The sequence below is a fragment of the Oncorhynchus kisutch genome, unplaced genomic scaffold (assembly GCF_002021735.2).
Source record: "Oncorhynchus kisutch isolate 150728-3 unplaced genomic scaffold, Okis_V2 scaffold4008, whole genome shotgun sequence".
NCBI lineage: Eukaryota > Metazoa > Chordata > Actinopteri > Salmoniformes > Salmonidae > Oncorhynchus > Oncorhynchus kisutch.
The window spans coordinates 69,219-95,740 of record NW_022265953.1 but is presented as its reverse complement, the minus strand read 5'-3'; the positions used below and the strand labels follow the sequence as shown (position 1 = coordinate 95,740).

Below are 26,522 nucleotides of genomic sequence, written 5' to 3'. Positions count from 1 at the left end.
ATTATTAGTCCATAATCAGTACCATCAGACATTAGTTATTAGTCCATAATCAGAACCATCAGACAGTAGTTATTAGTCCATAATCAGTACCATCAAACAGTAGTTATTAGTCCATAATCAGTACCATCAGACAGTAGTTATTAGTCCATAATCAGTACCATCAGAAGGTGGTTATTAGTCCATAATCAGTACCATCAGACAGTAGTTATTAGTCCATAATAAGAACCATCAGACAGTAGTTATTAGTCCATAATCAGTACCATCAGACAGTAGTTATTAGTCCATAATCAGTACCATCAGTAGTTATTCGTCCATAATCAGTACCATCGGACAGTAGTTATTAGTCCATAATCAGTACCATCAGACAGTAGTTATTGTCCATAATCAGTACCATCAGTAGAATTATTAGTCCATAATCAGTACCATCAGACAGTTGTTATTAGTCCATAATCAGTACCATCAGACAGTAGTTATTAGTCCATAATTAGTACCATTAGACAGTAGTTATTAGTCCATAATCAGTACCACCGGTAGTTATTCGTCCATAATCAGTACCATCAGACAGTAGTTATTAGTTCATAATCAGTACCATCAGTAGAGTTATTGTCCATAATCAGTACCATCAGTAGAATTATTAGTCCATAATCAGTACCATCAGACAGTAGTTATTTGTCCATAATCAGTACCATCAGACAGTAGTTATTAGTCCATAATCAGTACCATCAGACAGTAGTTATTAGTCCATAATCAGAACCATCAGACAGTAGTTATCAGTCCATAATCAGTACCATCAGACAGTAGTTATTAGTCCATAATCAGTACCATCAGTAGTTATTCGTCCATAATCAGTACCATCAGAAAGTAGTTATTAGTCCATAATCAGTACCATCAGTAGTTATTAGTCCATAATCAGTACCATCAGTAGAGTTATTGTCCATAATCAGTACCATCAGTAGAATTATTAGTCCATAATCAGTACCATCAGACATTAGTTATTAGTCCATAATCAGAACCATCAGACAGTAGTTATTAGTCCATAATCAGTACCATCAAACAGTAGTTATTAGTCCATAATCAGTACCATCAGACAGTAGTTATTAGTCCATAATCAGTACCATCAGAAGGTGGTTATTAGTCCATAATCAGTACCATCAGACAGTAGTTATTAGTCCATAATAAGAACCATCAGACAGTAGTTATTAGTCCATAATCAGTACCATCAGACAGTAGTTATTAGTCCATAATCAGTACCATCAGTAGTTATTCGTCCATAATCAGTACCATCGGACAGTAGTTATTAGTCCATAATCAGTACCATCAGACAGTAGTTATTGTCCATAATCAGTACCATCAGTAGAATTATTAGTCCATAATCAGTACCATCAGACAGTTGTTATTAGTCCATAATCAGTACCATCAGACAGTAGTTATTAGTCCATAATTAGTACCATTAGACAGTAGTTATTAGTCCATAATCAGTACCACCGGTAGTTATTCGTCCATAATCAGTACCATCAGACAGTAGTTATTAGTTCATAATCAGTACCATCAGTAGAGTTATTGTCCATAATCAGTACCATCAGTAGAATTATTAGTCCATAATCAGTACCATCAGACAGTAGTTATTTGTCCATAATCAGTACCATCAGACAGTAGTTATTAGTCCATAATCAGTACCATCAGACAGTAGTTATTAGTCCATAATCAGAACCATCAGACAGTAGTTATCAGTCCATAATCAGTACCATCAGACAGTAGTTATTAGTCCATAATCAGTACCATCAGTAGTTATTCGTCCATAATCAGTACCATCAGAAAGTAGTTATTAGTCCATAATCAGTACCATCAGTAGTTATTAGTCCATAATCAGTACCATCAGTAGAGTTATTGTCCATAATCAGTACCATCAGTAGAATTATTAGTCCATAATCAGTACCATCAGACATTAGTTATTAGTCCATAATCAGAACCATCAGACAGTAGTTATTAGTCCATAATCAGTACCATCAGACAGTAGTTATTAGTCCATAATCAGTACCATCAGACAGTAGTTATTAGTCCATAATCAGTACCATCAAACTGTAGTTATTAGTCCATAATCAGTACCATCAGACAGTAGTTATTAGTCCATAATCAGTACCATCAGAAGGTGGTTATTAGTCCATAATCAGTACCATCAGACAGTAGTTATTAGTCCATAATCAGTACCATCAGTAGTTATTAGTCCATAATCAGTACCATCAGACAGTAGTTATTAGTCCATGATCAGAACCATCAGTATAGTTATTGTCCATAATCAGTACCATCAGTAGAATTATTAGTCCATAATCAGTACCATCGGACAGTAGTTATTAGTCCATAATCAGTACCATCAGACAGTAGTTATTAGTCCATAATCAGTACCATCAGACAGTAGTTATTAGTCCATAATCAGAACCATCAGACCCACTGGCTCCAGGTCATCTACAAGTCTATGCTAGGTAAAGCTCCGCCTTATCTCAGCTCACTGGTCACGATGGCAACACCCATCCGTAGCACGCGCTCCAGCAGGTGTATCTCACTGATCATCCCTAAAGCCAACACCCTCATTTGGCCGCCTTTCGTTCCAGTACTCTGCTGCCTGTGACTGGAACGAATTGCAAAAATCGCTGAAGTTGGAGACTTTCATCTCCCTCACCAACTTCAAACATCAGCTATCTGAGCAGCTAACCGATCGCTGCAACTGTACATAGTCTATTGGTAAATAGCCCACCCTTTTCACCTACCTCATCCCCGTACTGTTTTTATTTATTTACTTTTCTGCTCTTCTGCACACCAATATCTCTACCTGTACATGACCATCTGATCTTTTATCACTCCAGTGTTAATCTGCAAAATTGTAATTATTTGCCTACCTCCTCATGCCTTTTGCACACATTGTATATAGACCCCCCCTTCGTTTTCTACTGTGTTATTGACTTGTTAATTGTTTACTCCATGTGTAACTCTTTGTTGTATGCTCACACTGCTATGCTTTATCTTGGCCAGGTCGCAGTTGCAAATGAGAACTTGTTCTCAACTAGCCTACCTGGTTAAATAAAGGTGAAAAAAAAAAAAAAAAAAAAAAATCAGACAGTAGTTATTAGTCCATAATCAGTACCATCAGTAGTTATTCGTCCATAATCAGTACCATCAGAAAGTAGTTATTAGTCCATAATCAGTACCATCAGTAGTTATTAGTCCATAATCAGTACCATCAGTAGAGTTATTGTCCATAATCAGTACCATCAGTAGAATTATTAGTCCATAATCAGTACCATCAGACATTAGTTATTAGTCCATAATCAGAACCATCAGACAGTAGTTATTAGTCCATAATCAGTACCATCAAACAGTAGTTATTAGTCCATAATCAGTACCATCAGACAGTAGTTATTAGTCCATAATCAGTACCATCAGAAGGTGGTTATTAGTCCATAATCAGTACCATCAGACAGTAGTTATTAGTCCATAATAAGAACCATCAGACAGTAGTTATTAGTCCATAATCAGTACCATCAGACAGTAGTTATTAGTCCATAATCAGTACCATCAGTAGTTATTCGTCCATAATCAGTACCATCGGAAAGTAGTTATTAGTCCATAATCAGTACCATCAGTAGTTATTAGTCCATAATCAGTACCATCAGTAGAGTTATTGTCCATAATCAGTACCATCAGTAGAATTATTAGTCCATAATCAGTACCATCAGACATTAGTTATTAGTCCATAATCAGAACCATCAGACAGTAGTTATTAGTCCATAATCAGTACCATCAGACAGTAGTTATTAGTCCATAATCAGTACCATCAGACAGTAGTTATTAGTCCATAATCAGTACCATCAAACAGTAGTTATTAGTCCATAATCAGTACCATCAGACAGTAGTTATTAGTCCATAATCAGTACCATCAGAAGGTGGTTATTAGTCCATAATCAGTACCATCAGACAGTAGTTATTAGTCCATAATCAGTACCATCAGTAGTTATTAGTCCATAATCAGTACCATCAGACAGTAGTTATTAGTCCATAATCAGTACCATCAGTAGAGTTATTGTCCATAATCAGTACCATCAGTAGAATTATTAGTCCATAATCAGTACCATCGGACAGTAGTTATTAGTCCATAATCAGTACCATCAGACAGTAGTTATTGTCCATAATCAGTACCATCAGTAGAATTATTAGTCCATAATCAGTACCATCAGACAGTTGTTATTAGTCCATAATCAGTACCATCAGACAGTAGTTATTAGTCCATAATTAGTACCATTAGACAGTAGTTATTAGTCCATAATCAGTACCACCGGTAGTTATTCGTCCATAATCAGTACCATCAGACAGTAGTTATTAGTTCATAATCAGTACCATCAGTAGAGTTATTGTCCATAATCAGTACCATCAGTAGAATTATTAGTCCATAATCAGTACCATCAGACAGTAGTTATTTGTCCATAATCAGTACCATCAGACAGTAGTTATTAGTCCATAATCAGTACCATCAGACAGTAGTTATTAGTCCATAATCAGAACCATCAGACAGTAGTTATCAGTCCATAATCAGTACCATCAGACAGTAGTTATTAGTCCATAATCAGTACCATCAGTAGTTATTCGTCCATAATCAGTACCATCAGAAAGTAGTTATTAGTCCATAATCAGTACCATCAGTAGTTATTAGTCCATAATCAGTACCATCAGTAGAGTTATTGTCCATAATCAGTACCATCAGTAGAATTATTAGTCCATAATCAGTACCATCAGACATTAGTTATTAGTCCATAATCAGAACCATCAGACAGTAGTTATTAGTCCATAATCAGTACCATCAGACAGTAGTTATTAGTCCATAATCAGTACCATCAGACAGTAGTTATTAGTCCATAATCAGTACCATCAAACAGTAGTTATTAGTCCATAATCAGTACCATCAGACAGTAGTTATTAGTCCATAATCAGTACCATCAGAAGGTGGTTATTAGTCCATAATCAGTACCATCAGACAGTAGTTATTAGTCCATAATCAGTACCATCAGACAGTAGTTATTAGTCCATAATCAGTACCATCAAACAGTAGTTATTAGTCCATAATCAGTACCATCAGACAGTAGTTATTAGTCCATAATCAGTACCATCAGAAGGTGGTTATTAGTCCATAATCAGTACCATCAAACAGTAGTTATTAGTCCATAATCAGTACCATCAGACAGTAGTTATTAGTCCATAATCAGTACCATCAGAAGGTGGTTATTAGTCCATAATCAGTACCATCAGACAGTAGTTATTAGTCCATAATAAGAACCATCAGACAGTAGTTATTAGTCCATAATCAGTACCATCAGACAGTAGTTATTAGTCCATAATCAGTACCATCAGTAGTTATTCGTCCATAATCAGTACCATCAGAAAGTAGTTATTAGTCCATAATCAGTACCATCAGTAGTTATTAGTCCATAATCAGTACCATCAGTAGAGTTATTGTCCATAATCAGTACCATCAGTAGAATTATTAGTCCATAATCAGTACCATCAGACAGTAGTTATTAGTCCATAATCAGAACCATCAGACAGTAGTTATTAGTCCATAATCAGTACCATCAGACAGTAGTTATTAGTCCATAATCAGTACCATCAGACAGTAGTTATTAGTCCATAATCAGTACCATCAAACAGTAGTTATTAGTCCATAATCAGTACCATCAGACAGTAGTTATTAGTCCATAATCAGTACCATCAGAAGGTGGTTATTAGTCCATAATCAGTACCATCAGACAGTAGTTATTAGTCCATAATCAGTACCATCAGTAGTTATTAGTCCATAATCAGTACCATCAGACAGTAGTTATTAGTCCATAATCAGAACCATCAGACAGTAGTTATTAGTCCATAATCAGTACCATCAAACAGTAGTTATTAGTCCATAATCAGTACCATCAGACAGTAGTTATTAGTCCATAATCAGTACCATCAGAAGGTGGTTATTAGTCCATAATCAGTACCATCAGACAGTAGTTATTAGTCCATAATAAGAACCATCAGACAGTAGTTATTAGTCCATAATCAGTACCATCAGACAGTAGTTATTAGTCCATAATCAGTACCATCAGTAGTTATTCGTCCATAATCAGTACCATCGGACAGTAGTTATTAGTCCATAATCAGTACCATCAGACAGTAGTTATTGTCCATAATCAGTACCATCAGTAGAATTATTAGTCCATAATCAGTACCATCAGACAGTTGTTATTAGTCCATAATCAGTACCATCAGACAGTAGTTATTAGTCCATAATTAGTACCATTAGACAGTAGTTATTAGTCCATAATCAGTACCACCGGTAGTTATTCGTCCATAATCAGTACCATCAGACAGTAGTTATTAGTTCATAATCAGTACCATCAGTAGAGTTATTGTCCATAATCAGTACCATCAGTAGAATTATTAGTCCATAATCAGTACCATCAGACAGTAGTTATTTGTCCATAATCAGTACCATCAGACAGTAGTTATTAGTCCATAATCAGTACCATCAGACAGTAGTTATTAGTCCATAATCAGAACCATCAGACAGTAGTTATCAGTCCATAATCAGTACCATCAGACAGTAGTTATTAGTCCATAATCAGTACCATCAGTAGTTATTCGTCCATAATCAGTACCATCAGAAAGTAGTTATTAGTCCATAATCAGTACCATCAGTAGTTATTAGTCCATAATCAGTACCATCAGTAGAGTTATTGTCCATAATCAGTACCATCAGTAGAATTATTAGTCCATAATCAGTACCATCAGACATTAGTTATTAGTCCATAATCAGAACCATCAGACAGTAGTTATTAGTCCATAATCAGTACCATCAGACAGTAGTTATTAGTCCATAATCAGTACCATCAGACAGTAGTTATTAGTCCATAATCAGTACCATCAAACTGTAGTTATTAGTCCATAATCAGTACCATCAGACAGTAGTTATTAGTCCATAATCAGTACCATCAGAAGGTGGTTATTAGTCCATAATCAGTACCATCAGACAGTAGTTATTAGTCCATAATCAGTACCATCAGTAGTTATTAGTCCATAATCAGTACCATCAGACAGTAGTTATTAGTCCATGATCAGAACCATCAGTATAGTTATTGTCCATAATCAGTACCATCAGTAGAATTATTAGTCCATAATCAGTACCATCGGACAGTAGTTATTAGTCCATAATCAGTACCATCAGACAGTAGTTATTAGTCCATAATCAGTACCATCAGACAGTAGTTATTAGTCCATAATCAGAACCATCAGACCCACTGGCTCCAGGTCATCTACAAGTCTATGCTAGGTAAAGCTCCGCCTTATCTCAGCTCACTGGTCACGATGGCAACACCCATCCGTAGCACGCGCTCCAGCAGGTGTATCTCACTGATCATCCCTAAAGCCAACACCTCATTTGGCCGCCTTTCGTTCCAGTACTCTGCTGCCTGTGACTGGAACGAATTGCAAAAATCGCTGAAGTTGGAGACTTTCATCTCCCTCACCAACTTCAAACATCAGCTATCTGAGCAGCTAACCGATCGCTGCAACTGTACATAGTCTATTGGTAAATAGCCCACCCTTTTCACCTACCTCATCCCCGTACTGTTTTTATTTATTTACTTTTCTGCTCTTCTGCACACCAATATCTCTACCTGTACATGACCATCTGATCTTTTATCACTCCAGTGTTAATCTGCAAAATTGTAATTATTTGCCTACCTCCTCATGCCTTTTGCACACATTGTATATAGACCCCCCCTTCGTTTTCTACTGTGTTATTGACTTGTTAATTGTTTACTCCATGTGTAACTCTTTGTTGTATGCTCACACTGCTATGCTTTATCTTGGCCAGGTCGCAGTTGCAAATGAGAACTTGTTCTCAACTAGCCTACCTGGTTAAATAAAGGTGAAAAAAAAAAAAAAAAAAAAAATCAGACAGTAGTTATTAGTCCATAATCAGTACCATCAGTAGTTATTCGTCCATAATCAGTACCATCAGAAAGTAGTTATTAGTCCATAATCAGTACCATCAGTAGTTATTAGTCCATAATCAGTACCATCAGTAGAGTTATTGTCCATAATCAGTACCATCAGTAGAATTATTAGTCCATAATCAGTACCATCAGACATTAGTTATTAGTCCATAATCAGAACCATCAGACAGTAGTTATTAGTCCATAATCAGTACCATCAAACAGTAGTTATTAGTCCATAATCAGTACCATCAGACAGTAGTTATTAGTCCATAATCAGTACCATCAGAAGGTGGTTATTAGTCCATAATCAGTACCATCAGACAGTAGTTATTAGTCCATAATAAGAACCATCAGACAGTAGTTATTAGTCCATAATCAGTACCATCAGACAGTAGTTATTAGTCCATAATCAGTACCATCAGTAGTTATTCGTCCATAATCAGTACCATCGGAAAGTAGTTATTAGTCCATAATCAGTACCATCAGTAGTTATTAGTCCATAATCAGTACCATCAGTAGAGTTATTGTCCATAATCAGTACCATCAGTAGAATTATTAGTCCATAATCAGTACCATCAGACATTAGTTATTAGTCCATAATCAGAACCATCAGACAGTAGTTATTAGTCCATAATCAGTACCATCAGACAGTAGTTATTAGTCCATAATCAGTACCATCAGACAGTAGTTATTAGTCCATAATCAGTACCATCAAACAGTAGTTATTAGTCCATAATCAGTACCATCAGACAGTAGTTATTAGTCCATAATCAGTACCATCAGAAGGTGGTTATTAGTCCATAATCAGTACCATCAGACAGTAGTTATTAGTCCATAATCAGTACCATCAGTAGTTATTAGTCCATAATCAGTACCATCAGACAGTAGTTATTAGTCCATAATCAGTACCATCAGTAGAGTTATTGTCCATAATCAGTACCATCAGTAGAATTATTAGTCCATAATCAGTACCATCGGACAGTAGTTATTAGTCCATAATCAGTACCATCAGACAGTAGTTATTGTCCATAATCAGTACCATCAGTAGAATTATTAGTCCATAATCAGTACCATCAGACAGTTGTTATTAGTCCATAATCAGTACCATCAGACAGTAGTTATTAGTCCATAATTAGTACCATTAGACAGTAGTTATTAGTCCATAATCAGTACCACCGGTAGTTATTCGTCCATAATCAGTACCATCAGACAGTAGTTATTAGTTCATAATCAGTACCATCAGTAGAGTTATTGTCCATAATCAGTACCATCAGTAGAATTATTAGTCCATAATCAGTACCATCAGACAGTAGTTATTTGTCCATAATCAGTACCATCAGACAGTAGTTATTAGTCCATAATCAGTACCATCAGACAGTAGTTATTAGTCCATAATCAGAACCATCAGACAGTAGTTATCAGTCCATAATCAGTACCATCAGACAGTAGTTATTAGTCCATAATCAGTACCATCAGTAGTTATTCGTCCATAATCAGTACCATCAGAAAGTAGTTATTAGTCCATAATCAGTACCATCAGTAGTTATTAGTCCATAATCAGTACCATCAGTAGAGTTATTGTCCATAATCAGTACCATCAGTAGAATTATTAGTCCATAATCAGTACCATCAGACATTAGTTATTAGTCCATAATCAGAACCATCAGACAGTAGTTATTAGTCCATAATCAGTACCATCAGACAGTAGTTATTAGTCCATAATCAGTACCATCAGACAGTAGTTATTAGTCCATAATCAGTACCATCAAACAGTAGTTATTAGTCCATAATCAGTACCATCAGACAGTAGTTATTAGTCCATAATCAGTACCATCAGAAGGTGGTTATTAGTCCATAATCAGTACCATCAGACAGTAGTTATTAGTCCATAATCAGTACCATCAGACAGTAGTTATTAGTCCATAATCAGTACCATCAAACAGTAGTTATTAGTCCATAATCAGTACCATCAGACAGTAGTTATTAGTCCATAATCAGTACCATCAGAAGGTGGTTATTAGTCCATAATCAGTACCATCAAACAGTAGTTATTAGTCCATAATCAGTACCATCAGACAGTAGTTATTAGTCCATAATCAGTACCATCAGAAGGTGGTTATTAGTCCATAATCAGTACCATCAGACAGTAGTTATTAGTCCATAATAAGAACCATCAGACAGTAGTTATTAGTCCATAATCAGTACCATCAGACAGTAGTTATTAGTCCATAATCAGTACCATCAGTAGTTATTCGTCCATAATCAGTACCATCAGAAAGTAGTTATTAGTCCATAATCAGTACCATCAGTAGTTATTAGTCCATAATCAGTACCATCAGTAGAGTTATTGTCCATAATCAGTACCATCAGTAGAATTATTAGTCCATAATCAGTACCATCAGACAGTAGTTATTAGTCCATAATCAGAACCATCAGACAGTAGTTATTAGTCCATAATCAGTACCATCAGACAGTAGTTATTAGTCCATAATCAGTACCATCAGACAGTAGTTATTAGTCCATAATCAGTACCATCAAACAGTAGTTATTAGTCCATAATCAGTACCATCAGACAGTAGTTATTAGTCCATAATCAGTACCATCAGAAGGTGGTTATTAGTCCATAATCAGTACCATCAGACAGTAGTTATTAGTCCATAATCAGTACCATCAGTAGTTATTAGTCCATAATCAGTACCATCAGACAGTAGTTATTAGTCCATAATCAGTACCATCAGTAGAGTTATTGTCCATAATCAGTACCATCAGTAGAATTATTAGTCCATAATCAGTACCATCGGACAGTAGTTATTAGTCCATAATCAGTACCATCAGACAGTAGTTATTGTCCATAATCAGTACCATCAGTAGAATTATTAGTCCATAATCAGTACCATCAGACAGTTGTTATTAGTCCATAATCAGTACCATCAGACAGTAGTTATTAGTCCATAATTAGTACCATTAGACAGTAGTTATTAGTCCATAATCAGTACCACCGGTAGTTATTCGTCCATAATCAGTACCATCAGACAGTAGTTATTAGTTCATAATCAGTACCATCAGTAGAGTTATTGTCCATAATCAGTACCATCAGTAGAATTATTAGTCCATAATCAGTACCATCAGACAGTAGTTATTTGTCCATAATCAGTACCATCAGACAGTAGTTATTAGTCCATAATCAGTACCATCAGACAGTAGTTATTAGTCCATAATCAGAACCATCAGACAGTAGTTATCAGTCCATAATCAGTACCATCAGACAGTAGTTATTAGTCCATAATCAGTACCATCAGTAGTTATTCGTCCATAATCAGTACCATCAGAAAGTAGTTATTAGTCCATAATCAGTACCATCAGTAGTTATTAGTCCATAATCAGTACCATCAGTAGAGTTATTGTCCATAATCAGTACCATCAGTAGAATTATTAGTCCATAATCAGTACCATCAGACATTAGTTATTAGTCCATAATCAGAACCATCAGACAGTAGTTATTAGTCCATAATCAGTACCATCAGACAGTAGTTATTAGTCCATAATCAGTACCATCAGACAGTAGTTATTAGTCCATAATCAGTACCATCAAACAGTAGTTATTAGTCCATAATCAGTACCATCAGACAGTAGTTATTAGTCCATAATCAGTACCATCAGAAGGTGGTTATTAGTCCATAATCAGTACCATCAGACAGTAGTTATTAGTCCATAATCAGTACCATCAGTAGTTATTAGTCCATAATCAGTACCATCAGACAGTAGTTATTAGTCCATGATCAGAACCATCAGTATAGTTATTGTCCATAATCAGTACCATCAGTAGAATTATTAGTCCATAATCAGTACCATCGGACAGTAGTTATTAGTCCATAATCAGTACCATCAGACAGTAGTTATTAGTCCATAATCAGTACCATCAGACAGTAGTTATTAGTCCATAATCAGAACCATCAGACAGTAGTTATTAGTCCATAATCAGTACCATCAGTAGTTATTAGTCCATAATCAGTACCATCAGACAGTAGTTATTAGTCCATAATCAGTACCATCTGTAGAGTTATTGTCCATAATCAGTACCATCAGTAGAATTATTAGTCCATAATCAGTACCATCGGACAGTAGTTATTAGTCCATAATCAGTACCATCAGACAGTAGTTATTAGTCCATAATCAGTACCATCAGACAGTAGTTATTAGTCCATAATCAGTACCATCGGTAGTTATTCGTCCATAATCAGTACCATCAGACAGTAGTTATTAGTCCATAATTAGTACCATCAGACAGTAGTTATTAGTCCATAATCAGTACCACCGGTAGTTATTCGTCCATAATCAGTACCATCAGACAGTAGTTATTAGTTCATAATCAGTACCATCAGTAGAGTTATTGTCCATAATCAGTACCATCAGTAGAATTATTAGTCCATAATCAGTACCATCAGACAGTAGTTATTAGTCCATAATCAGTACCATCAGACAGTAGTTATTAGTCCATAATCAGTACCATCAGACAGTAGTTATTAGTCCATAATAAGAACCATCAGACAGTAGTTATTAGTCCATAATCAGTACCATCAGACAGTAGTTATTAGTCCATAATCAGTACCATCAGTAGTTATTCGTCCATAATCAGTACCATCAGAAAGTAGTTATTAGTCCATAATCAGTACCATCAGTAGTTATTAGTCCATAATCAGTACCATCAGTAGAGTTATTGTCCATAATCAGTACCATCAGTAGAATTATTAGTCCATAATCAGTACCATCAGACATTAGTTATTAGTCCATAATCAGAACCATCAGACAGTAGTTATTAGTCCATAATCAGTACCATCAGACAGTAGTTATTAGTCCATAATCAGTACCATCAGACAGTAGTTATTAGTCCATAATCAGTACCATCAAACAGTAGTTATTAGTCCATAATCAGTACCATCAGACAGTAGTTATTAGTCCATAATCAGTACCATCAGAAGGTGGTTATTAGTCCATAATCAGTACCATCAGACAGTAGTTATTAGTCCATAATCAGTACCATCAGTAGTTATTAGTCCATAATCAGTACCATCAGACAGTAGTTATTAGTCCATAATCAGTACCATCAGTAGAGTTATTGTCCATAATCAGTACCATCAGTAGAATTATTAGTCCATAATCAGTACCATCAGTAGAATTATTAGTCCATAATCAGTACCATCAGACATTAGTTATTAGTCCATAATCAGAACCATCAGACAGTAGTTATTAGTCCATAATCAGTACCATCAAACAGTAATTATTAGTCCATAATCAGTACCATCAGACAGTAGTTATTAGTCCATGATCAGAACCATCAGTATAGTTATTGTCCATAATCAGTACCATCAGTAGAATTATTAGTCCATAATCAGTACCATCAGACATTAGTTATTAGTCCATAATCAGTACCATCAGACAGTAGTTATTAGTCCATAATCAGTACCATCAGTAGTTATTCGTCCATAATCAGTACCATCAGAAAGTAGTTATTAGTCCATAATCAGTACCATCAGTAGTTATTAGTCCATAATCAGTATCATCAGTAGAGTTATTGTCCATAATCAGTACCATCAGTAGAATTATTAGTCCATAATCAGTACCATCAGACATTAGTTATTAGTCCATAATCAGAACCATCAGACAGTAGTTATTAGTCCATAATCAGTACCATCAGACAGTAGTTATTAGTCCATAATCAGTACCATCAGACAGTAGTTATTAGTCCATAATCAGTACCATCAAACAGTAGTTATTAGTCCATAATCAGTACCATCAGACAGTAGTTATTAGTCCATAATCAGTACCATCAGAAGGTGGTTATTAGTCCATAATCAGTACCATCAGACAGTAGTTATTAGTCCATAATCAGTACCATCAGTAGTTATTAGTCCATAATCAGTACCATCAGACAGTAGTTATTAGTCCATAATCAGTACCATCAGTAGAGTTATTGTCCATAATCAGTACCATCAGTAGAATTATTAGTCCATAATCAGTACCATCGGACAGTAGTTATTAGTCCATAATCAGTACCATCAGACAGTAGTTATTGTCCATAATCAGTACCATCAGTAGAATTATTAGTCCATAATCAGTACCATCAGACAGTTGTTATTAGTCCATAATCAGTACCATCAGACAGTAGTTATTAGTCCATAATTAGTACCATTAGACAGTAGTTATTAGTCCATAATCAGTACCACCGGTAGTTATTCGTCCATAATCAGTACCATCAGACAGTAGTTATTAGTTCATAATCAGTACCATCAGTAGTGTTATTGTCCATAATCAGTACCATCAGTAGAATTATTAGTCCATAATCAGTACCATCAGACAGTAGTTATTTGTCCATAATCAGTACCATCAGACAGTAGTTATTAGTCCATAATCAGTACCATCAGACAGTAGTTATTAGTCCATAATCAGAACCATCAGACAGTAGTTATCAGTCCATAATCAGTACCATCAGACAGTAGTTATTAGTCCATAATCAGTACCATCAGTAGTTATTCGTCCATAATCAGTACCATCAGAAAGTAGTTATTAGTCCATAATCAGTACCATCAGTAGTTATTAGTCCATAATCAGTACCATCAGTAGAGTTATTGTCCATAATCAGTACCATCAGTAGAATTATTAGTCCATAATCAGTACCATCAGACATTAGTTATTAGTCCATAATCAGAACCATCAGACAGTAGTTATTAGTCCATAATCAGTACCATCAGACAGTAGTTATTAGTCCATAATCAGTACCATCAGACAGTAGTTATTAGTCCATAATCAGTACCATCAAACAGTAGTTATTAGTCCATAATCAGTACCATCAGACAGTAGTTATTAGTCCATAATCAGTACCATCAGAAGGTGGTTATTAGTCCATAATCAGTACCATCAGACAGTAGTTATTAGTCCATAATCAGTACCATCAGACAGTAGTTATTAGTCCATAATCAGTACCATCAAACAGTAGTTATTAGTCCATAATCAGTACCATCAGACAGTAGTTATTAGTCCATAATCAGTACCATCAGAAGGTGGTTATTAGTCCATAATCAGTACCATCAAACAGTAGTTATTAGTCCATAATCAGTACCATCAGACAGTAGTTATTAGTCCATAATCAGTACCATCAGAAGGTGGTTATTAGTCCATAATCAGTACCATCAGACAGTAGTTATTAGTCCATAATCAGAACCATCAGACAGTAGTTATTAGTCCATAATCAGTACCATCAGACAGTAGTTATTAGTCCATAATCAGTACCATCAGTAGTTATTCGTCCATAATCAGTACCATCAGAAAGTAGTTATTAGTCCATAATCAGTACCATCAGTAGTTATTAGTCCATAATCAGTACCATCAGTAGAGTTATTGTCCATAATCAGTACCATCAGTAGAATTATTAGTCCATAATCAGTACCATCAGACATTAGTTATTAGTCCATAATCAGAACCATCAGACAGTAGTTATTAGTCCATAATCAGTACCATCAAACAGTAGTTATTAGTCCATAATCAGTACCATCAGACAGTAGTTATTAGTCCATAATCAGTACCATCAGAAGGTGGTTATTAGTCCATAATCAGTACCATCAGACAGTAGTTATTAGTCCATAATCAGTACCATCAGTAGTTATTAGTCCATAATCAGTACCATCAGACAGTAGTTATTAGTCCATAATCAGTACCATCAGTAGAGTTATTGTCCATAATCAGTACCATCAGTAGAATTATTAGTCCATAATCAGTACCATCGGACAGTAGTTATTAGTCCATAATCAGTACCATCAGACAGTAGTTATTAGTCCATAATCAGTACCATCAGACAGTAGTTATTAGTCCATAATCAGTACCATCGGTAGTTATTCGTCCATAATCTGTACCATCAGACAGTAGTTATTAGTCCATAATTAGTACCATCAGACAGTAGTTATTAGTCCATAATCAGTACCACCGGTAGTTATTCGTCCATAATCAGTACCATCAGACAGTAGTTATTAGTTCATAATCAGTACCATCAGTAGAGTTATTGTCCATAATCAGTACCATCAGTAGAATTATTAGTCCATAATCAGTACCATCAGACAGTAGTTATTAGTCCATAATCAGTACCATCAGACAGTAGTTATTAGTCCATAATCAGTACCATCGGTAGTTATTCGTCCATAATCAGTACCATCAGACAGTAGTTATTAGTCCATAATTAGTACCATCAGACAGTAGTTATTAGTCCATAATCAGTACCACCGGTAGTTATTCGTCCATAATCAGTACCATCAGACAGTAGTTATTAGTTCATAATCAGTACCATCAGTAGAGTTATTGTCCATAATCAGTACCATCAGTAGAATTATTAGTCCATAATCAGTACCATCAGACAGTAGTTATTAGTCCATAATCAGTACCATCAGACAGTAGTTATTAGTCCATAATCAGTACCATCAGTAGTTATTCGTCCATAATCAGTACCATCAGAAAGTAGTTATTAGTCCATAATCAGTACCATCAGTAGTTATTAGTCCATAATCAGTACCATCAGTAGAGTTATTGTCCATAATCAGTACCATCAGTAGAATTATTAGTCCATAATCAGTACCATCAGACATTAGTTATTAGTCCATAATCAGAACCATCAGACAGTAGTTATTAGTCCATAATCAGTACCATCAAACAGTAGTTATTAGTCCATAATCAGTACCATCAGACAGTAGTTATTAGTCCATAATCAGTACCATCAGAAGGTGGTTATTAGTCCATAATCAGTACCATCAGACAGTAGTTATTAGTCCATAATCAGTACCATCAGTAGTTATTAGTCCATAATCAGTACCATCAGACAGTAGTTATTAGTCCATAATCAGTACCATCAGTAGAGTTATTGTCCATAATCAGTACCATCAGTAGAATTATTAGTCCATAATCAGTACCATCGGACAGTAGTTATTAGTCCATAATCAGTACCATCAGACAGTCGTTATTAGTCCATAATCAGTACCATCAGACAGTAGTTATTAGTCCATAATCAGTACCATCGGTAGTTATTCGTCCATAATCAGTACCATCAGACAGTAGTTATTAGTCCATAATTAGTACCATCAGACAGTAGTTATTAGTCCATAATCAGTACCACCGGTAGTTATTCGTCCATAATCAGTACCATCAGACAGTAGTTATTAGTTCATAATCAGTACCATCAGTAGAGTTATTGTCCATAATCAGTACCATCAGTAGAATTATTAGTCCATAATCAGTACCATCAGACAGTAGTTATTAGTCCATAATCAGTACCATCAGACAGTAGTTATTAGTCCATAATCAGTACCATCAGACAGTAGTTATTAGTCCATAATCAGAACCATCAGACAGTAGTTATTAGTCCATAATCAGTACCATCAGACAGTAGTTATTAGTCCATAATCAGTACCATCAGTAGTTATTCGTCCATAATCAGTACCATCAGAAAGTAGTTATTAGTCCATAATCAGTACCATCAGTAGTTATTAGTCCATAATCAGTACCATCAGTAGAGTTATTGTCCATAATCAGTACCATCAGTAGAATTATTAGTCCATAATCAGTACCATCAGACATTAGTTATTAGTCCATAATCAGAACCATCAGACAGTAGTTATTAGTCCATAATCAGTACCATCAAACAGTAGTTATTAGTCCATAATCAGTACCATCAGACAGTAGTTATTAGTCCATAATCAGTACCATCAGAAGGTGGTTATTAGTCCATAATCAGTACCATCAGACAGTAGTTATTAGTCCATAATCAGTACCATCAGTAGTTATTAGTCCATAATCAGTACCATCAGACAGTAGTTATTAGTCCATAATCAGTACCATCAGTAGAGTTATTGTCCATAATCAGTACCATCAGTAGAATTATTAGTCCATAATCAGTACCATCGGACAGTAGTTATTAGTCCATAATCAGTACCATCAGACAGTAGTTATTAGTCCATAATCAGTACCATCAGACAGTAGTTATTAGTCCATAATCAGTACCATCGGTAGTTATTCGTCCATAATCAGTACCATCAGACAGTAGTTATTAGTCCATAATTAGTACCATCAGACAGTAGTTATTAGTCCATAATCAGTACCACCGGTAGTTATTCGTCCATAATCAGTACCATCAGACAGTAGTTATTAGTTCATAATCAGTACCATCAGTAGAGTTATTGTCCATAATCAGTACCATCAGTAGAATTATTAGTCCATAATCAGTACCATCAGACAGTAGTTATTAGTCCATAATCAGTACCATCAGACAGTAGTTATTAGTCCATAATCAGTACCATCAGACAGTAGTTATTAGTCCATAATCAGAACCATCAGACAGTAGTTATTAGTCCATAATCAGTACCATCAGACAGTAGTTATTAGTCCATAATCAGTACCATCAGTAGTTATTCGTCCATAATCAGTACCATCAGAAAGTAGTTATTAGTCCATAATCAGTACCATCAGTAGTTATTAGTCCATAATCAGTACCATCAGTAGAGTTATTGTCCATAATCAGTACCATCAGTAGAATTATTAGTCCATAATCAGTACCATCAGACATTAGTTATTAGTCCATAATCAGAACCATCAGACAGTAGTTATTAGTCCATAATCAGTACCATCAGACAGTAGTTATTAGTCCATAATCAGTACCACCGGTAGTTATTCGTCCATAATCAGTACCATCAGACAGTAGTTATTAGTTCATAATCAGTACCATCAGTAGAGTTATTGTCCATAATCAGTACCATCAGTAGAATTATTAGTCCATAATCAGTACCATCAGACAGTAGTTATTTGTCCATAATCAGTACCATCAGACAGTAGTTATTAGTCCATAATCAGTACCATCAGACAGTAGTTATTAGTCCATAATCAGAACCATCAGACAGTAGTTATCATTCCATAATCAGTACCATCAGACAGTAGTTATTAGTCCATAATCAGTACCATCAGTAGTTATTCGTCCATAATCAGTACCATCAGAAAGTAGTTATTAGTCCATAAACAGTACCATCAGTAGTTATTAGTCCATAATCAGTACCATCAGTAGAGTTATTGTCCATAATCAGTACCATCAGTAGAATTATTAGTCCATAATCAGTACCATCAGACATGAGTTATTAGTCCATAATCAGAACCATCAGACAGTAGTTATTAGTCCATAATCAGTACCATCAGACAGTAGTTATTAGTCCATAATCAGTACCATCAGACAGTAGTTATTAGTCCATAATCAGTACCATCAAACAGTAGTTATTAGTCCATAATCAGTACCATCAGACAGTAGTTATTAGTCCATAATCAGTACCATCAGAAGGTGGTTATTAGTCCATAATCAGTACCATCAGACAGTAGTTATTAGTCCATAATCAGTACCATCAGTAGTTATTAGTCCATAATCAGTACCATCAGACAGTAGTTATTAGTCCATAATCAGTACCATCAGTAGAGTTATTGTCCATAATCAGTACCATCAGTAGAATTATTAGTCCATAATCAGTACCATCGGACAGTAGTTATTAGTCCATAATCAGTACCATCAGACAGTAGTTATTGTCCATAATCAGTACCATCAGTAGAATTATTAGTCCATAATCAGTACCATCAGACAGTTGTTATTAGTCCATAATCAGTACCATCAGACAGTAGTTATTAGTCCATAATTAGTACCATCAGACAGTAGTTATTAGTCCATAATCAGTACCACCGGTAGTTATTCGTCCATAATCAGTACCATCAGACAGTAGTTATTAGTTCATAATCAGTACCATCAGTAGAGTTATTGTCCATAATCAGTACCATCAGTAGAATTATTAGTCCATAATCAGTACCATCAGACAGTAGTTATTTGTCCATAATCAGTACCATCAGACAGTAGTTATTAGTCCATAATCAGTACCATCAGACAGTAGTTATTAGTCCATAATCAGAACCATCAGACAGTAGTTATCAGTCCATAATCAGTACCATCAGACAGTAGTTATTAGTCCATAATCAGTACCATCAGTAGTTATTCGTCCATAATCAGTACCATCAGAAAGTAGTTATTAGTCCATAAACAGTACCATCAGTAGTTATTAGTCCATAATCAGTACCATCAGTAGAGTTATTGTCCATAATCAGTACCATCAGTAGAATTATTAGTCCATAATCAGTACCATCAGACATTAGTTATTAGTCCATAATCAGAACCATCAGACAGTAGTTATTAGTCCATAATCAGTACCATCAGACAGTAGTTATTAGTCCATAATCAGTACCATCAGACAGTAGTTATTAGTCCATAATCAGTACCATCAAACAGTAGTTATTAGTCCATAATCAGTACCATCAGACAGTAGTTATTAGTCCATAATCAGTACCATCAGAAGGTGGTTATTAGTCCATAATCAGTACCATCAGACAGTAGTTATTAGTCCATAATCAGTACCATCAGTAGTTATTAGTCCATAATCAGTACCATCAGACAGTAGTTATTAGTCCATGATCAGAACCATCAGTAGAGTTATTGTCCATAATCAGTACCATCAGTAGAATTATTAGTCCATAATCAGTACCATCGGACAGTAGTTATTAGTCCATAATCAGTACCATCGGACAGTAGTTATTAGTCCATAATCAGTACCATCAGACAGTAGTTATTAGTCCATAATCAGTACCATCGGTAGTTATTCGTCCATAATCAGTACCATCAGACAGTAGTTATTAGTTCATAATCAGTATCATCAGTAGAGTTATTGTCCATAATCAGTACCATCAGTAGAATTATTAGTCCATAATCAGTACCATCAGACAGTAGTTATTAGTCCATAATCAGTACCATCAGACAGTAGTTATTAGTCCATAATCAGTACCATCAGACAGTAGTTATTAGTCCATAATCAGAACCATCAGACAGTAGTTATTAGTCCATAATCAGTACCAGACAGTAGTTATTAGTCCATAATCAGAACCATCAGACAGTAGTTATTAGTCCATAATCAGTACCATCAGACAGTAGTTATTAGTCCATAATCAGTACCATCAGACAGTAGTTATTAGTCCATAATCAGTACCATCAGACATGAGTTATTAGTCCATAATCAGTACCATCAGTAGAGTTATTGTCCATAATCAGTACCATCAGTCGAATTATTCGTCCATAATCAGTACCATCAGACAGTAGTTATTAGTCCATAATCAGTACCACCAGACAGTAGTTATTAGTCCATAATCAGTACCATCAGTAGAGTTATTGTCCATAATCAGTACCATCAGTAGAATTATTAGTCCATAATCAGTACCATCAGACATTAGTTATTAGTCCATAATCAGAACCATCAGACAGTAGTTATTAGTCCATAATCAGTACCATCAGACAGTAGTTATTAGTCCATAATCAGTACCATCAGACAGTAGTTATTAGTCCATAATCAGTACCATCAGAAGGTGGTTATTAGTCCATAATCAGTACCATCAGACAGTAGTTATTAGTCCATAATCAGTACCATCAGACAGTTATTAGTCCATAATCAGTACCACCAGAAAGTAGTTATTAGTCCATAATCAGTACCATCAGTAGAGTCATTAGTCCATAATCAATACCATCAGACAGTAGTTATTAGTCCATAATCAATACCATCAGTAGAGTCATTAGCCCATAATCAGTACCATCAGACAGTAGTTATTAGTCCATAATCAGTACCATCAGTAGAGTTATTGTCCATAATCAGTACCATCAGTAGAATTATTAGTCCATTATCAGTACCATCAGACATTAGTTATTCGTCCATAATCAGAACCATCAGGCAGTAGTTATTAGTCCATAATCAGTACCATCAGACAGTAGTTATTAGTCCATAATCAGTACCATCAGACAGTAGTTATTAGTCCATAATCAGTACCATCAGACAGTAGTTATTAGTCCATAATCAGAACCATCAGACAGTAGTTATTAGTCCATAATCAGTACCATCAGACAGTAGTTATTAGTCCATAATCAGTACCATCAGACAGTAGTTATTAGTCCATAATCAGTACCATCAGACAGTGCATTTCTGTCTCTAGTCCTTATTTGGTTAAATATGAACATGATATATTCTGTCGTCTTGTTGTATAAATACATTTGATGAATTGGTGCAGGTGATGATCTGAATGGTTTGGTTAAATCTGTTAATCTGTGATCCCAGCAGACACCCCCATGCCCAACCACCCACTCCTAACATTCAACCCCTCACCTCCTCACTGTTTCCTGGGTGGGTGTTTGGTCTGCTAGAGGTCTGTCTGCTGGAGGAAGCCGGCCCTTGGGAACACACAACATCTTAAACAGAATACACACTTGTTATGTTCTGTGTGTGTATGTGTGCTTGAGTGTGTGTGTTTGCCTGCCTGTGTGTCTGAAACATACCTTGCACCTTGTTACATTTCCATCTGTAGACGGTGAACACGATGACAGTTAACACCAACACAGCCAGACTCACAGACACCATGATCATTACAAATGCCATTGGGATTGATGATGATGATGTGGATGATGAAGGGGAGATAGATGAGGGAACAGGGTAAGTGGAGGTCCCTGGGGTGGATGAAGAGGTTGGTGAGGACGGTGTTGCAGGAGACCTGGAGATCACTGAAGTGAAAACATCATGAGAGACATATTATCTTGTCAAATGACCACGGCAGCTTTCTAATCTCTGGTGATCTCAGACGATACGAAAGAGAGGTTGAACAGGCCAGTAAGTTGCAAAGATTTCGGCGGATAATTTTAGAAAATAGAGGATCCAGATTGTCTAGTCCGGCTGATTTGTAGGGGTCCAGGTCATGCAATTATAATTTAAATTAAACTACTTTTATTAAATAGATAACTGCAACTTTTGTGTTTAGAGTCACATGTAAAAGAGAAAGAAGAAGTTTATACTCACTTATAACACGCAGCTTCACCTGTGTGATCAGTGTAATGTAACGTTGTTCTGTCCTGCTGGTTTCTACTCCACACCAGTAGGTCCCAGTATCATCTTCAGTCAGGTCACTGATGGTCACTGTGTAGAATCTCTTTCTTCTTCTCTTAGAAAGAGAATATCTTCTAGGTTTTTCATGATATGTATCTGATATCTTGTTTTCACAGTCAGATTCACTGTCTTCTTTGCAGAAATACTTGATGTCGTCCTCATGGTCCTCTGGATAGTTGCATCTGATGGTAGCTTCTCCTCCCAGAAAGGCAGTCTCTGTGACTGACTTCTCACAGCAGTCATCTGTCAATAGGAACACACATCACAACCTTAGTCTAGTACTATAGACTGACTTCTCACAGCAGTCATCTGTCAATAGGAACACACATCACAACCTTAGTCTAGTACTATAGACTGACTTCTCACAGCAGTCATCTGTCAACAGGAACACACATCACAACCTTAGTCTAATACTATAGACTGACTTCTCACAGCAGTCATCTGTCAACAGGAACACACATCACAACCTTAGTCTAGTACTATAGACTGACTTCACACAGCAGTCATCTGTCAACAGGAACCCACACCACAACCTTAGTCTAGTACTATAGACTGACTTCATTGACTAGTGGTACTGATCATGTAATAACATTTGTAGCTAAATTCATTTTATAAAGTTAAAGTAAAAGTCCCTCACCATTCTTCACATCCAGCTCTACCTTGGTATAACTGTCAGGTAGAGTAGGTTTGTCCACTCCACACCAGTAGGTCCCTTCATCTTGTCTGGTCAGTTGTCTGATGATCACCTTGAAGTAGTTTCCTCCAGTGTTGTCATACAGAGAGAATCTACCACGGTGCTGCCAGGTGTTCTTCAATCCAGTTATGATTTGATCCTCACAACTCAAACTGTTCTGCCCCAAGCAGAAATATTTCTCACAACTTCTGTCTTCTGTTGAATAATGACAGTAGATGATGACAGTTCCTCCAGAGTATCCTGTCACTGTGAAGGAGCTCAAACAACCTGTCAATCAGACCAGAGAAAATATATTATCTGTAGTAGCAGCCTTTATAAGAAACCTAACAGGATGTTATTACATTGTTATAGAGAGTTATAACAAGCTTATTACCTGTCATGAAGGAGAGGAGGATGACTATCAGCAGGATCCTCATCTTGTTGTGTTCTCTCCAGGTTGGTCCAGGTGTCTATAGGTCCTGATATAATGTTGTGTTCTCTCCAGGTTGGTCCAGGTGTCTATAGGTCCTGATATAATGTTGTGTTCTCTCCAGGTTGGTCCAGGTGTCTATAGGTCCTGATATAATGTTGTGTTCTCTACAGGTTGGTCCAGGTGTCTATAGGTTCTGATATAATGCTGTTTTCTCTCCAGGTGTCTATAGGTCCTGATATAATGTTGTCTGTCCAAGTCTGTAACTTTCTCCGTTCTTCTCTACTTATAGGAACTATATACCAAACTTCATGTACTTTATGTACTCTCTCTGCCCTCCCTCTCTCTCTCAGCCCCTCCCTCTCTCTCTCTGCCCTCTCTCTCTCTCTCTCTCACAGCCCCTCTCTCTCTCTCTCTCACTCACTCTTTGCAGTCTTACAACTATGTAGTTCCCTATTCCTGCATCTCTCTCTTTCTACTAGTTCAAACCCTCCTACCACATGTTATGTCTGACAGCCCCTCCCTCTTCCTCCTTAACCAATCACATCTTTGTTCCTACATCGCACAGTAGAGAGAGAAAATGAGATCAGTGAGAAAAAGAGAGTGAGAGAGTCCTCTATGGATCATAGCACAAAAACACATTCATACATTCATGCAGACTGGAGGCTGTCGACAGAGGAGAGAAACAGAGTTATTCTACCACTGGAGGGTGACATCCCTCCATCTCTCTCTCTCCCTTCATCTCTCTCTCCCTCCATCTCTCTCTCCCTTCATCTCTCTCTCCCTTCATCTGTCCCTCCATCTCTTTCTCCCTCCATCTCTCTCTCCCTTCATCTCTCTCTCCCTCCATCTCTCTCTCCCTTCATCTCTCTCTCCCTCCATCTCTCTCTCCCTCCATCTCTCTCTCCCTTCATCTCTCTCTCCCTCCATCTCTCTCTCCCTCCATCTATCCCTCCATCTCAGCTCTGTGTGTCTAGAGACAGTGGTACATGCTGATGAGACAGGTACTGAGTTTACTGACAGCACCAGTGGAGGCTGGTGAGGGGAGGACTACTTATAGTAATGTCTAGAATGGAACGTATCAAACACATAAATATATTGGTGCTGATGGATGTGCCCTTCGTACATCAGCTGATATCTCAGAGTGCTGTACAGAACCCAGCCTAAAACCCCAAACAGCAAGCAATGCAGGTGTAGAAGCACGGTGTAAAACACCAATGAATGAAAACATGAATTAATGCTGTTCCATACAGATCAGTGACAGTAGTAGACTATGTAGCAGAGTGTTTAATGGTGCAGTACATTATGAGGTGTCTACAGTAGTAGACTATGTAGCAGAGTGTTTAATGGTGCAGTACATTATGAGGTGTCTACAGTAGTAGACTATGTAGCAGAGTGTTTAATGGTGCAGTACATTATGAGGTGTCTACAGTAGTAGACTATGTAGCAGAGTGTTTAATGGTGCAGTACATTATGAGGTGTCTACAGTAGTAGACTATGTAGCAGAGTGTTTAATGGTGCAGTACATTATGAGGTGTCTACAGTAGTAGACTATGTAGCAGAGTGTTTAATGGTGCAGTACATTATGAGGTGTCTACAGTAGTAGACTATGTAGCAGAGTGTTTAATGGTGCAGTACATTATGAGGTGTCTACAGTAGTAGACTATGTAGCAGAGTGTTTAATGGTGCAGTACATTATGAGGTGTCTACAGTAGTAGACTATGTAGCAGAGTGTTTAATGGTGCAGTACATTATGAGGTGTCTACAGTAGTAGACTATGTAGCAGAGTGTTTAATGGTGCAGTACATTATGAGGTGTCTACAGTAGTAGACTATGTAGCAGAGTGTTTAATGGTGCAGTACATTATGACGTGTCTACAGTAGTAGACTATGTAGCAGAGTGTTTAATGGTGCAGTATCCAGGACAATGGATCTGATCCCAGTAGGCGACCCAAAACAACAGAAGGGTTAGACGGAGCGGTCTTTTGGTCAGACTTCGTAGGCGGGCACATCGCTCTCCGCTCCAGAGTATACTACGCTCCAATGTCCAGTCCCTTGACAACAAAGTAGACAAAATTCGAGTAAGGGTTGCCTTCCAGAGAGACATCAGAGATTGTAACATTCTCTGTTTCACGGAAACATGGCTCACTCGGGAACATTATCAGAAATCGGTACAGCCACCCGGTTTCTTCACGCATCGCGCCGACAGAAACAAGCATCTCTCTGGTAAGAAGAAGGGCGGGGGTGTATGCCTTATGACTAATGACTCATGGTGTAATCATAACAACATACAGGAACTCAAGTCCTTCTGTACACCTGACCTAGAATTTATTACAATCAAAGGCCGACCGCATTCTCTACCAAAAGGAT

At 36.6% G+C, this 26,522-nt stretch overlaps 1 protein-coding gene across 2 annotated transcripts in view; it reads right to left on the bottom strand.

The window, feature by feature from the left end:
* LOC116373019 (polymeric immunoglobulin receptor-like) overlaps positions 1-24,782 on the bottom strand; it is an 81,231-nt gene extending 56,449 nt beyond the window's left edge. The window contains exons 1-6 of one of the 2 annotated variants that reach the window (XM_031821683.1): positions 24,213-24,782; positions 24,118-24,163; positions 23,688-24,011; positions 22,964-23,293; positions 22,450-22,671; positions 22,280-22,344 (exon numbers count right to left, since the gene is read on the bottom strand). In XM_031821683.1, coding sequence (XP_031677543.1) covers positions 22,280-22,344; positions 22,450-22,671; positions 22,964-23,293; positions 23,688-24,011; positions 24,118-24,160 — 984 coding nt within the window. In that variant the 5' untranslated portion in view covers positions 24,161-24,163; positions 24,213-24,782. Of the gene's footprint in view, positions 1-22,279; positions 22,345-22,449; positions 22,672-22,963; positions 23,294-23,687; positions 24,012-24,117 lie in introns of both variants that reach the window. The other variant, XM_031821682.1, reaches the window with a different exon arrangement.
* Between the last annotated feature and the right edge of the window lie 1,740 nt (positions 24,783-26,522).